Consider the following 14,401-nt stretch of genomic DNA (forward strand, 5'->3'; position numbering starts at 1 on the left):
CATTGTTCCCAGGAGACATTGCTGAGGTCTGCCGCGAGTCATCGCGGTATTTAGAAAGAAGCAAGTTCTTTCTAAATCCTGCGATAACTCGCGGCAGACCTCCACAATGTCTCCTGGGAACAATGACAAAAGCTCCCAGGAGACATTGCGGCATCGAGGAAGTGACGGAATACCCGCACACTACCTGATGAATCCATACAGGAAGCAACCAGTAACGTAAAGGATTACTAAGGTTCGCCTGCCCCTGACAGTGACTCGAGCTGGGCATCGCCGCTTTGTGAAGGATTGGCTCGGGCGCCTCAGCTGCTCTAGTCCTGCAAAGTGAATGGAGTTCATGCTGTGAAAAAAGTGCAGGAACTTCGTTCCCACGCGTTCCCGCAGGACTTGAGCCCTGGTGCCACCCATTGGTCCCGTGGTAGGACTACAGCCTAACGTAGGCTACGAAAATGAAATCTAGAGTACACATCCTTGCTCTGACAGGTAGCAACTGGGTGAAGAAAGGATGATCTTTTTGAATTAAGGGGCACGTATGCCCAGTGAGTGTTGGGTCGTGTAGTCCGTTGACTGTGACTTGAGGAGTGTGCGCTACCCGAAGGGAACTTATTAGAAGCTGTATAATGCAGCTGTAAAGTTATGAAACAATAAGTTGTGCAGCTTGATATATTATATTGTGCATTATACAGATGCGTTTGTGGAGAAAAAAATGGCAGCAAACTACTTTTAAAGGACAATCATTTTATTGTTCCCCCTTGTAAAACAAGTGTAACATCATTTGCAATGTTAAGGCCTCATGCACACAGGATGTTTTGCCAACTCTCTTAGACTCCTTTCCTCCTGGCAGCAAAAAAACACTTCTAAACTCATGTAAGGCGCTAATTTAGGCGCTTTGGCGTTAATTTATTTGGCAAGAATAAGAATTTATTATGGCTAGTGAAAAGATTTAACACCCAAGTGCTAAACACACCAAACTTTTTTCCTGCCAAAACTCTGCTGCTCCTTGTTGTTGTGTTTTTTTTTTTCTGCCAAAGATCTTCTGCCTCTAAACACCTATGTGTGCATGGATAGCGGCTTGCGTGTAGGGTCTTTTAGGGGCAGGGGGGGGAAATAAACCCGCTAAATGCCCCTAGGAGCAGCAGAAAATGTCCAGTGTTCATGAAACCTAATGGTCATTGGGCAAACTGCAGGTCATTGAAGTGGAACTTTACTCTTAACCAGTTCCTGACCGGCTCACGCAAATATACTGTGTCAGAATGGCTCTCCTGGAGCGGAATCTTGTGTGTGTGTATATGTATATATGTGTGTGTGTGTGTGTGTGTGTGTGTATATATATATATATATATATATATATATGGCTTCACCCAGGAGATCCACCAAAGGGCACCTGTGCACCCCCTGCAAGTCAGGGAACCCGATGCGTGTCACCGCCGGCCACTCAAAATTGCGTGCAAGAGCACCGGGGTCTGTGTGTAAACACACAAATCCCCGTGCTGTCTGAGGAGACGAGACAGATTGTGTCTTTCTACAAAGTAGAAAACACGATCTGTCAAATCTCCTTGTTCATCCCCCCACAGTTGGAACACGCAATAGGGTACACATTTAACCCCTTGATCGCCCCCTAGTGTTAACCCCCTTCCCTGCCAGTGACATTTACACAGTAATCGGTGCATATTTATAGCACCGATCGCTGGGTAGATGTCAATGGTCCCAAAAATGTGTCAAGTGTCCGACCTGTCCGCCACGATGTTGCAAAATTGCAGATCACCACCATTACTAGTGTAAAAAAAAGCCATGTAAATGCCATAAATCTTTCCCATAGTTTGGTTTGCGCAAAAGTTATAGCATCTACAATCAATATACGCTTATTACGATTTTACCAAAAATATGTAGAATAATACATGGCGGCCTAAACTGAGGAAATAAAAAAAAAATTGCAAAAAGCAAAATTGTCGCTCTTTTTTTTTTTTTTGTTTATAGTGCAAAAAACAAACAAACACAGAGGTGATCAAATACCACCAAAAGAAAGCTCTGTGAGTAAAACAGGATGTCAATTTTTTGTTTGGGTACAACATTGCACGACAAATGGCCCGGTCATTGGGCAGCCAAATCCTCCAGGCTGAAGCGGTTAATCAACATTGACTATTTTTTTAATCTTTAGGCAGGCCATACATGGTATGAATTTCTTGCTACCACGGGTTGCAGGAAATTAATTTGCACGATTCCCCCATCAACACAGACCGTGCAAATAATGTCATACATCCCAGAAGTCTTCAGAAGGGGAGGGGTTTTCTTAACAGCAGGCCTGTCTGCATGCCTGAGATAAGGGCAGATGGATTTCCAGGAAGTAAATGATACGTGAATCATCTGCCCTTACTCAAGATGGCCACAGACAGAAATGCTGGAGGGGTGTTTTCCAAAGGGATTTCTCAGCAAATTGAAGCATAGCGACCTGGATGGATTGGTGAACTTGCTTTGAACATTAAAAATTAATTAAATGGCTTTTTGGTTTTTGGCGCTCAGATATAGTGTAGTTCCGCTTTAAAACCATCTGTTCTATAAATACAATGACTAAAAACCTGTATCAATCAGTTATGGTGTACTGAGGGTCACCCCAGCTGGAGCACTCGTCACTAGCTGCTAGTCCATTCTGATTTCATGGCCCAATGTCCTGAAGAAGTGTAAAGATGAAGAGGCTGGTAGAAATCACGAGAATATGTAGGAAGTTGAAGGGCCCATGTCTTCCTGGTGTGATTGGGGGGCCCTCACTAGGCACTTTCAAATATAATGATGAAAAATTCACTAGTTAATAAAACCTGCTTTAAGCTGTGATTTATACATGATATTTTTATTGATGGCTGTCTGTGTTAATGGTAGAGTGCATTCATTTTTAATCTACAGCTGAATAGAAAATGGACTGTCTTTTAGTCCAATCTATTCTCATTTTCAAAAAAGCTCATAGGTGAATATAGTAGTGTTCTTAATAAATAGCAGAAGACAGGTTCAGTAGCATATATGGACCCTTTGGTTGAATTTACTGATGTTATTAATATAGATTAAAGTAGTTGTGACCCCCCCCCCCCCCAAAAAAAAAAGAAAAGATCCTGTTCCTTTAAAGCATGTTCAACAGCACAGTGCTTATGCTGTGTAATTTTTCTCTTTCTATGCTGTAAAATATCTGGTTGATCCTGATTGTTCTTGTGTCCCCAAATGTGAACTGACCATGGTAATCATGGCTGCTGATCCATGATACCATGGTCAGTTTACGTGCCATCATCCTACTGTGTTATTCTGTCCCCTGGCTGTCAGTTCCTAGTGTATGAGCGATCTCCAAACCCACCTTCCCTGCAGTGATGCTAGGCAGCGCTGTCCAGTGCCGCCTATCTGTGCTGCCTATCGGTGATCATCTATGCCCCCGATCAATGCCTCCTCATCAGTGCCCATCAGTAAAGGAGAAAAATTACCAACAAAAAATTACCATCAATGCCCATCACTGCTGCACACCAGTGCCGCTCAGGAGATGGCATGGGAGCAGGAGGATGGCAATCTTCTTGTATGAAGGGGAGGGATATCAAGTGGGTTCAGGTTCATTTTATAAACACTCCAACTTGGCAGCAGAACGTCTCTGATAATAATTAGAAAATTGGGCAACTACTTATCTCAGTTCCTCCTTTTCATATCCTGAGAATGAGCTCATTTGTTTATAACAACAACGTAGTTAACTGATGACTGGGCAGACTACTGCAAGTAAAACCTACTGAAAATGTTCGCTGGGTTGTGATCTCTGCTACCCGAGAAACTCTAAGTAAAACACAGGCTGATAGACTTGCCAACACAGACCAGTGACCAGTTCGGTACCAATGGCTAATCAGGGAATTGAAGCACTCGCCTACTTCAATGTGTCATTCAGTTAGTTGCTGGCCCCACTGAGGAAGCGACACAGAAAAAGTATGTAGTAGTAGTTTTTTCTCTAAAGTTCTAGCAATCTTGTTCCTGAGCTCTTGCCAGCGACAGGATCATTGATGTGACGTGGCCCTTATTATGCTAAAGTTTGGGCAGCTGGCCAAATTACATATTTTGTTAATTTTGGAAGATTAAATGTAAAAAAAAAAAAAAAAAGATGCACTAAAATGTGTGTGTAAAAAGCACAGTTGCAATTTCTTTTACAATCATAGGAACAAAAACCATAGTGACGATGGCATATGCAAAGGTTTGGGCAGTCTTTCACTTTTCTAATGTTATTTTTTCAAAGTCTCTGACCCAAATGACCTCTATAGGTCCTTTATATGCATTAGGAGTTTTCACCAGCACTTAATACAATTTGACACTTTGGGCTGTTGCTCAACAACCATCAGCTACTCTGCGGAACAGAGATCCAAAAATAAAGCTAACTGATGCAAACAAAGCAGGGGGAGGCTACAAAATGTTTGCAAAACACTTTGAGCTTGCGAAGTCTATCATATCTTTCTTCCAATATATGTTTGGGATGTGGCACACCTACCTCCTAGTTCTATTTATCAGATCCCCTTTTTTCAAAGCTGAACTCCAGTGTTCTTTTCTGCCTTGCAAAGTTGTACAAGCTCCTCTCCATTACTGAAAACTTTTTTTTTTTTTTTTTTTTTAAATGCGCACAATTTATGGTAAGTATTAGAAGCTGTAGCAAGTCAGAGCCCACCTCATTTCCTGGTTGGAAAACATTGAGTATCATCTAGTTCTTCCCTTCCAAGTCTAAGGCTGGCTTCACATCTATGCAGTTTGTGCTTTTTGCAGATTTGCACTACAGTCCATGTTTTCCTATGGAACACGTTCTGTAGTGCAAATCTACAAAATTCAAAAAGCACTTAAACTGCGTAGGTGTGAATCCAGCCTTAGGGCCCGGGCGCGATGTGATGACGTCACACCCGGGTACCCGGAAGTAAACAAAGCCGCGATTGCGGCTAGTAAACATGAGAACAGTGAATTTATTTTTCACAATCTCATGCTTTCCAGCCTGGAGGAGAGAGATGGGGTCTTTTAAAACGCCCCTGTCCCCGGTAGCTCGCGCTCAGAAGCGAACACACACTTAAGTCCCGCCCACGTATGTAAATGCCGCTCAAACCACATATGTGAGGTATCGCCGCATGCATTAGAGCGTGTGCAACAATGGGTATCCATTTACCCGGCGTAACTTTACAATTTTGTTATTTTTTTTAATTCATGAAACCATTTTTTTTCCAAAAATGGGCGTTTGAAAAATTATTGTGCAAATATCGTGCAAGATAAAAAGTTGCAATGACCACCATTTTATTCCCTAGGGTGTCTGCTAAAAAAACATATATAACACTTGGGGGTTCTGAGTAATTTTCTAGAAAAAGAATTATGATTTGTACGTGTAAGAGGAAAGTGCCACAATAGGCCCAGTATGGAGGTGGGTATAAAAGCCCTGTATTGAAGTGGTTAAATCGCCGCTAAAATTATCGGTGCTTTACCGCCAACGCAGCCAGCGCCTCAGTGTGAAAGTGCCCTAAAGGTCTTTACAAGTGTCAGTTAATAAATACTGACTTACTGAGATCTATCTATCTCATCCTTAGTCTCATTTCCCATCATAGCCAGAAAAATGTTCTAAGCTTGGAGTATATTGGAGTAGGCGGTTACCACATGTTTGTAGGTAAATGAAAATTAATTTGTCTTTAATTATACTAATGGAAAGGGCTGACAGTGTACATGTTTTAATAGGATCTGCTTTGCAAATTGACTTAATGTGTAGTCCAAGCCAGTGGCGGCTGGTGGTCAAACATTTTGGGGGGGTGCAAACAAACGTAAGAAAACAATTGCAGCCTCAATGTGCCCATCAAATGCAGCCACTGGGCCCATCAAATGCAGCCACTGGGCCCATCAAATGCAGCCACTGGGCCCATCAAATGCAGCCACTTGGCCCATCAAATGCAGCCACTTGGCCCATCAAATGCAGCCACTTGGCCCATCAAATGCAGCCACTGGGCCATGCAATCAAACGCAGCCACTGTGCCATCAATTGTCACCACTGTGCCATGCCATCAAACTCAGCCACTGTGCCATCAATTGTCACCACTGTGCCATGCCATCAAACGCAGCCACTGTGCCCTGTAATTGTTGCCACTGTGCCCTGTAAAATGCTGCCCCCCCGCCTGGCACTTACCTTTCTGGGGTCGGCCGTCCTCCTTCCACAGTCCCTCGATGTCTTCTCCCGCCCTCGATGACACTTCAGCCAATCAGGTTACCGGTAACCAGAACCGGTGAACCTGATTGTCTGAAACGCCTGTCGGTCTTATCCAAGGAACGCACCCCCCGTGCGTCCCTTGGATAAGTATTTGGAAGCCGAATACAGCCTGAGGGCTGTAATCGGAAAGCCTATCAGAGCCGCTGGCTCTGATAGGCACTTCCACAGCCAACCAGCTGCCGTTATTCAGATGGTCGGCGCTCGCCAGGGGGTCGGCCATCTGAATAGTCAGCGGCAGCAGCGATACATAGATTCATGCAATGCATGAATCTATGTATTGTATCAGTGGCGGTGCGGAAACGAGAGGGGGCGGCGCTCCGGCGCCCTCTATGGACGCACCGCCACTGGACCAAGCCTTTTTTATACAGAAGAATTAAGCTGATACAAATACTAATATAAACAATAATAAGAAATGAATGGCTGCAGGGGGGTGTGTCAACACAAGTCAGACCAATTGGAGGACCGTCAGGCTGTGTTCCCAAGTTGAATGCAAAGAAGAAAACAGACCACACTGGGATAGATGTGCTTCTATGCATGGCGTTGTCAGTTTTCTCGGGGGGGGGCACCAGGTATTTCACACAGTGCAAATAAAACAGGATACATTTTAATACAGGTACATGGTAACAAACATTTATCAGAAATACGACATTTTGTAGGCAGCTTTAACAAAAAGCAGAAGGTAGTGTTGGTAAAATACTGCCTCATTTAAGATTCATTCTTGGTATATAAGACTCTTAGACACTTAAATGAGGCTTATTATAGGCACCTTTTTTCCAGGCTTCTGACTGCTAAAAATGTCCTGGCCAGATAAGTTAATAATTGACTATACAAAATATATGTTGCAGCATTTTGTCTGATATATTTATTGTCACTGCAAAGTTAGCCATCTCTTCAGCAGCTATGAAATATTCATTAGTTTTAATGAGAATATCAACCTCGTATATGCTAGCGTCAGCATGCCCACTGTGCTTCTGAGGAGCACGGTAACATGGTCGGGCTCCCAATTCTAGCTAGCAGGTTAGCTCTAAAGCAAGGGTCTTCAATATTTCCTAACAAAGGGCCAGTTTATTGTTTTTCTGACTTTATGGGGGTTCTGGACAGTGGCCAGCAGTAGTAGAAATTTTCGTGGCATCACTGGGAGTAAACATCACCGCATTTGGTATAAGGTGGAGGAATAGTGCCCCATCATTGAGGGTCCCGTTGTTGGTGTCAATGAGAGAAATGTTGTCAGTTGGCAGATAAGTAAATGCACTTATTCGTGAGCACACCAAGGATCCTCAAATGTCGCCCAACGGTTTTTATTGCAGAACAATCTCATCACAAGAGTGCAATATTTCGGAGCCTCGCAGGACCCCTTCATCAGGCATGTGATGAGTTGGCAGAATAGTGTCTCGTATCACTGGAAGAATAGGGGGCTGAACTCAAATGCACGCCACACTTTTCAGATATTTATTTGTAAAAAATGTTGAGAACTATTTATCATTTTACTTCCACTTAACAATTCTGTGCCACATTGTGTTTATCTATCACATGAAATCCCAATAGAATACATTTACGTTTTTGGTTGTAACATGACAAAATGTGAATACTTTTTCAAGGCACTGTATGTTATTTACTTTAAACTTTTTTTTAATATTCCGTTGGTTACTTCCTGGTTACCAGGCCTAGGCAAATGTGAAAAGTCCCAGGAGTCTTCAGGAGGGGAGAAGGGTTTTTCAGATAAGCACACTCTCCTGCTTGCATGCCTGTGCTAAGGGCAGATGGATTTCAGGAAGTGCTACATGAATCAACTGCCGTTACTCAAGATGGCCATGGCCAGAAATGCTAGGGGGGTGTTTTTCAAAATGCCATCTATTCACAAGGAATGAAATACTAAGACCCCATACACACTATTAGATTTTCTTCAGATTTTTGTCTTAAGATTTACCAAATCCATATAATATGAGGTCACACCTTAAGTTTTTTTTAATTTTGTATGTAATCAGGCAGGCCATTGCACTACATGGTTTTGGTAAATCTGAAGTCAAAAATCTGCAGAAAATCTAAATTGTGTGTATGGGTCCTTAGTCCCTTCTGTTAACACAGCAGAGAAACTCTAATGCCTCAGTTCCACTGAGCGAATTGGTTCAGTGCGGTACGTTATTTTGAGTGGTTCCACTATGAAAGCAGCCCATACAACCGAACCATACCGCACCATTCTGGGTCCTGCTTCAGATGTGGGGCCATAGAAAATGGTACGATTCAGTTAGGGCGGAGCTACAATACATTCCACTGATTGGCGGACACGCTAGGCATTTTTCCTAAACCCTGTATAGCCCCTGACGGTCCGACTTGCAGTGGAAACGCTCACCAGAATAGACCGGACCATTCTAACCGTTCCAAACTGTACTGACCCGAACCATTCCGCTCAGTGGAAAAACAAGGCATTAGATCTCCCTGTAGAACAAGTGTGGTGACGTCTGCACTTTGTAGTCCATTGATGACTTCTTCCATCCCATAGAGCTGCAGTGAGGACTTTAGGCAGGGGAAGAGTCTGCAGGACCCCGTGTGTTACACCGATTATGAAGTGATAGGGCTTATAATACTAGGCAGGCTCGAATGCAAAAAAAGTATTAAATACACCAATTTTTCTTTTGTCGTTGCAATTTTTTTTTTTTTTTTTAAGGTGGACTATGCCTTTTAGGCTTTATCTGATTTTATAAACCTTTTTTTACCTGCTCATAAAAACTAGAGATGTTTCAGCATGTGATGAGAAATATTAGTACCTCTGGAAAGGAAAGTGTTACATGGCACTCTGCACATGGTGTATAATAATTTTGTTGATGATGCTCTCTGTGCTGTTCAGGGACCCCTCAGCCTCCAAGTACCCATCGGGATTTGTGAACAGGGATGGGTGTGTAGTGGGTGTGATAACTGGGCTGGCAAAGACGGCTCAATGTGATCAGTTTTATGTCTGGGAAATTGTGGACATAAACAAGAATTAAAGCAAGCACTTGCTATGAGCGTTCCGGTATTTGGATCTAAGTTTTTCAACAGCTGGTACATTAACCCGTTTTACTTCCTCATGAGTTGTAGGGCGTCTGAGTTCCTGCTGCAAACAATATTGTTTGATGGCTGCGTGCCCAAGAATGCAGGGTCTGGTGCTCTGGGTCCTTGTCTAAATACATAAACAATAGCAGGGGGCTGCTTGCAGACAGAGGGAATAAGAAACAGCAAGTCCTAAAATACAGCGCCTCCCAGGATGTGTACGTGCAGATTGTGTTTTCATTATCATTTCGCTTTAGCCTCAGGCTACCTTCTCTTAAAGTTGTGCCTTGTGAGAGGGAATGGTCATGGAGAAGATGAGGGCAAAGAGATGCGGGAGGATTTGGGGATGTTGTGCTGTTTATACATGGTTTCCTTGTGTATCGGACTCGAAACGTCTGTGATGAAACCATCCATATTAATGTGGGGCATACCTACCCAGATTCTTGGTATATAGACCCTATTTATGTGAAACCTAAGAATTGATGTGGAAAATTATTGATTAAACCTACAAGTACCTATTTTTACCACAACCTGTTCATTTTAGTGATTGCATGAAAGGTTTAATGTAGTATAAGGCTTTAAATAGTTCAATAGTACTTTTAATAGCTGTCTATACAGTAGACCAACAAGACGAACACCTTGGTAGAAAAGAGGGACAGAGTTTTGGTATCAAAAGGACTTTCCCTCCAAATCCGGTATAGAGTTATGTATGTATTTTTTTATTACCTCTTACAATTGTTTAGATCAGGGTTTCTCAACTAGGGTTCCTCCAGAGCTTGCTAGGGGTTCCTTTGTGCCCGTCAGATAACTTCCTACTGACATCCCAGATCTTTTTAGCTTATCTGTAAGTGGACGATTCTTCGAATTGGCAAGTATAAGAAGCATTCTTCCCACTGACCATCTCACTAATGTATCACAAGTTGTAGATATGTTTTTTTTTTTAGCAGGGGTTCCCAAAGACTAAAACGTCTATTTTAAGGGTTCATCGGTGTTGAAAAGGTTGAGAGTCTGATTTAGACTATTCTGCCTCAATAGCTTGGCCATGGATGGACAGGTAGCAAACTGGTGGAAAGAATCCTCACCAATCCCTCCCTGACCCACACTTTGCTGCATCATTGTCTTCTCAGGAGCTGCTGCAAAGGTTTCCCCTGGTTGGCCGCTTGTTAAATGCAATGTGTGCATAGCTTTTCTTTATAGAAGTCACCATCCACACACATATTATCTATGTTGTGTGATTTATTATATTATACATGATTTCTATAGTGCCAACAGTTTACAATTTAGATTTATTTGTGTTTTATGTCTATGGTTTGTGTGCGTTCCCTATAAAAGCCTGAACACCTTTATCTTCATGATGATGTAAGCAATGCTCACATCTGTTAAATTTGTCATGCATAGGCATGTTAAGAGGTAAATCTGCATTTGAGATCATAATTTTTTTTTACCCGTTTTGTTTGTTGGATGGATTGTTGACCTTTTTTGTGTGTATACGATTTTTTCTCTTGACAATAATAATGTGAGATAATATAGACAATTTGGTGTTTTTGCTTTTGTATCACAGATCAGCAATCTTTTCCACATCAAGCATCAATTTATAAGCATTTAGATAACTGGAATGTCTGGAAACAGCATGCTGTAGTTATATAATTTGTGTTCAAATTTTGCCCTTTGAGTTGCACTGCTAATGGCAAGTTAAAATCCTCAACCCCAATTCCTGTACCTTCAGACCTTGAATCTGCTCCAATGTGTTCCTTCAGGCCCCAGATTAGCCCCGATGTCTGTTCCTTCAGGCCCCAGATTAGCCCCAATGGCTGTACCTTCAGGCCCCAGATTAGCCCCGATGTCTGTTCCTTCAGGCCCCAGATTAGCCCCAATGTCTGTACCTTCAGGCCCCAGATTAGCCCCAATGTCTGTACCTTCAGGCCCCAGATTAGCCCCAATGGCTGTACCTTCAGGCCCCAGATTAGCCCCAATGGCTGTACCTTAAGGCCCCAGATTAGCCCCAATGTCTGTACCTTCAGGCCCCAGATTAGCCCCGATGTCTGTACCTTCAGGCCCCAGATTAGCCCCAATGTCTGTACCTTCAGGCCCCAATGGCTGTACCTTCAGGCCCCAGATTAGCCCCAATGGCTGTACCTTCAGGCCCCAGATTAGCCCCAATGGCTGTACCTTTTAGATGTCTGATTCTCCCCGATGTCTGCACTTTCAGACAAACCAAATTCCTGCATTTCAAACCTCGGATCAGCCAGTTCCTGAACATTAGTGGCGTCAGCGTTCGGTATGAGGCTCCAGGTGCAGAAAGCTAGGCCATGCTTTAAGTGACAGCCTAGTGAGATATTGGTTACGGCCTGTGGCAGCTCTGATTCTAGGTGCCGCTGAAAGGCTTTGCTGCCTGCCCAGACACCCGTGCTGTGCGTTGCTGACCCCTGGTCTATATTAGGGATGTCATATTTTGTAATGGGTTTCAGAAAAACACCAATATTATAGACAACAATTTCCCTATTGTCAACCAAATTTTCAATCTATTTATAAAAGATTTAAAAACAATCCTTTTGACAGAATAAGTGAATTCCCACTGATGCCAGACTTGAAGGTTTGACTTCACCTAGGGACCTAATGATAGATAGATAGATAGATAGATAGATAGATAGATAGATAGATAGATAGATAGATAGATAGATAGGTCTGTCTGTCTGTCTGTCTGTCTGTCTGTGTCTGTCTGTGTCTGTCTGTGTCTGTCTGTGTCTGTCTGTCTGTGTCTGTCTGTGTCTGTCTGTGTCTGTCTGTGTCTGTCTGTGTCTGTCTGTGTGTGTGTGTGTGTGTGTGTGTGTGTGTGTGTGTGTGTGCCTTCATGCTATCGTTTTTGTTTTCATTACTAAGCACACATTTTTTTTTCTCACTTTTTGTGCTATAATACCTTGTTTTGACATACTCAAGTTTTTAGATTTGTTCTGTATTGGCTCTTTTTCAGGACATAGAAACAACTGTTGGATAGATGAGACACATAAATAACTGAAAGGACAAATCACATAGTATACTGTTTTCAGTCAACCTGTGCAGAATAAGTTTGCACTGAGGGAAATAAACCGTAAAACACAATTGCCAAGGAGCACCAAAGCACTGCTCACATATTTAAAGTAAGATTTTGAATGGTACTTGCCATTGCTGGCATGTTGGGAAGGTTAGGTCAGTGGTGACCACTCCTGTACTTTCCAAGAGGCTCCTGGTGGTCATTTTGACGACAAATGGTCAACACCAGGTAGTGTCTGTTTGCCCTCTCCTTCCTACTGTTCTAACCTCCTGCATTGTCCCACTCCAGATAGATTACAAGTGGCCATGCCATGTTGTTCAGGCTCTTTTTTTATTGTTGTCACCACCGTGAAACTCGCTCTGAGAAATTCTGTGCATGCATGTAAACATGAAGTGGCTATAAAAACTGCAGGAGATCAGCAACACTGCAATTAAACAATGAATGAAAATGGTATTCCATTCAAATAAAAAATGACAATTGTTTGATAGACGTTGCTTTAGTAAACAGTTTACATATGCTTTAATCCTGTGAAGTTCAATGGCCATATGCTGAGTTAAACTAAGTGAGGCTGATTTTAGCCTGCACTGAGCGTTCCTATAATGACAATAAAAATACTGGGTTATTAGATGTCTTAGTGCACAAGATTCCTTGGTTGTGACCTTGAGATGATGCATAGGAATGTCTTTACTGCCCCCCTGTGGCTGCATTGCATGTTTCACTAACCATAGGTGAATTCAGTGGGGCAGTACTTTCAAAGCTTGTGTACTATATTCTGCACAAATAACGGAGGACTTCAATTTTTAGATGTTTAAGTTAAAATGTGATTGAGAGTTGGTTTCCTTTACTCTCATCTTCTATAAAGTGTATTTATGTAAAATATCTGCTCTGCTTAGAGCAACCAGAATTGAGTTTTTCTAATGTAATCTGTGCTAAAGACTATTAGCTAGAATCTGGTTTCAATGGAACGTTATTCTTTCTAAATGGAGAAAAGGCCAGCTGACCCATGCATATGGTGCACCATTCTCCGAGGATCTGACCTGCTCTCCATCAGTGTGCCCCATCTTTTCCAGGACCAACAATTTTAAAACGGTCCTACTAGAAAACCATTTATATAAATCTTGCATGTATCTCCTTCATTTTTAACCAGCACAGATAAATACAACACATTGCCTTATAAATAACCTAATATTGCCATTTAGTAATGCCAGTACTTGGGGGTAGTTTAACATCTACGTAATTCTTTCCCTTGAGGGAAAATGCAGAACTGTAATGATTTTTTTTCTGTTTCTGTGCATTTAGGTTTTGAACTTTTGTACCAGCCAGAGGTTGTAAGACTATACCTGTCTATCTTGACTGAAAGCCAAAACTACAACACACTGGAAGCCGCAGCGGGAGCTCTGCAGAATCTGAGCGCTGGAAACTGGACTGTAAGTAGGCACCCACTGGCTTCAAAGGAAAGCCTCCCATTCAGGAGCATTTCATGCTGACCTTCCTGCTTTCTAACAGTCAGCAGTCTAGCACACAATAAATGACTTTTAAATCACATTGTTGGTTTCTATGTAACATTAACATAACCAGTATGTCAAACCGTCTGACCATTCTGAATCATTATCAATGTTTTGTGTTTGTTTTATTCATTTACATACTGATTTTCCTTGTACTCTTAAAGTGTATGTCGAACCAAAAAACCTGGTGGGGAAGTTTAGAACCCCTGCTATCTGATTATCCATTATAGAGATTTCTACCTACTTTCTGTCCTGTTAAAAATGATTTCACTAGACAGAAAGTGAGGAATATCTGCAACAGGGACACAAAATTAAAAAGCTGACAGTTGTTCAGCCGCCTTCTACTTTATAAAATATTTTTATTTTGCTCTGTGTTGGTATTGGAGATTTCCTTGCACTTGCTCTTAGGTTGCCATCAGGACAGGAAGCGAAGATAAATCTCTTTAGTCCCAAATGGCAGTAAAAACCTGTAGGGGAGGTTCTAACCCTTCCCCACTCTATTCAAATCTAAGAAAATTGTTTTGGCTGGATTTACACGTTAAAGCCCAATAAAGGTTTACATTATACTTGGGATTTATTTTTTATTTTTCTGTCTATTAACTTTGT

General features: G+C 42.2%; 1 protein-coding gene across 4 annotated transcripts in view; it reads left to right on the plus strand.

Annotated features, from left to right (window-relative positions):
* Positions 1-14,401, plus strand: part of ARVCF (ARVCF delta catenin family member) — a 422,733-nt gene that overhangs the window by 374,357 nt on the left and 33,975 nt on the right. For all 4 annotated transcript variants that reach the window (XM_040347904.1, XM_040347914.1, XM_040347907.1 and 1 more), the window contains one exon: positions 13,590-13,717. In XM_040347904.1, coding sequence (XP_040203838.1) covers positions 13,590-13,717 — 128 coding nt within the window. The remainder of the gene's footprint in view (positions 1-13,589; positions 13,718-14,401) is intronic.

This window comes from Rana temporaria, chromosome 1 (genome assembly GCF_905171775.1).
Source record: "Rana temporaria chromosome 1, aRanTem1.1, whole genome shotgun sequence".
Lineage (NCBI taxonomy): Eukaryota > Metazoa > Chordata > Amphibia > Anura > Ranidae > Rana > Rana temporaria.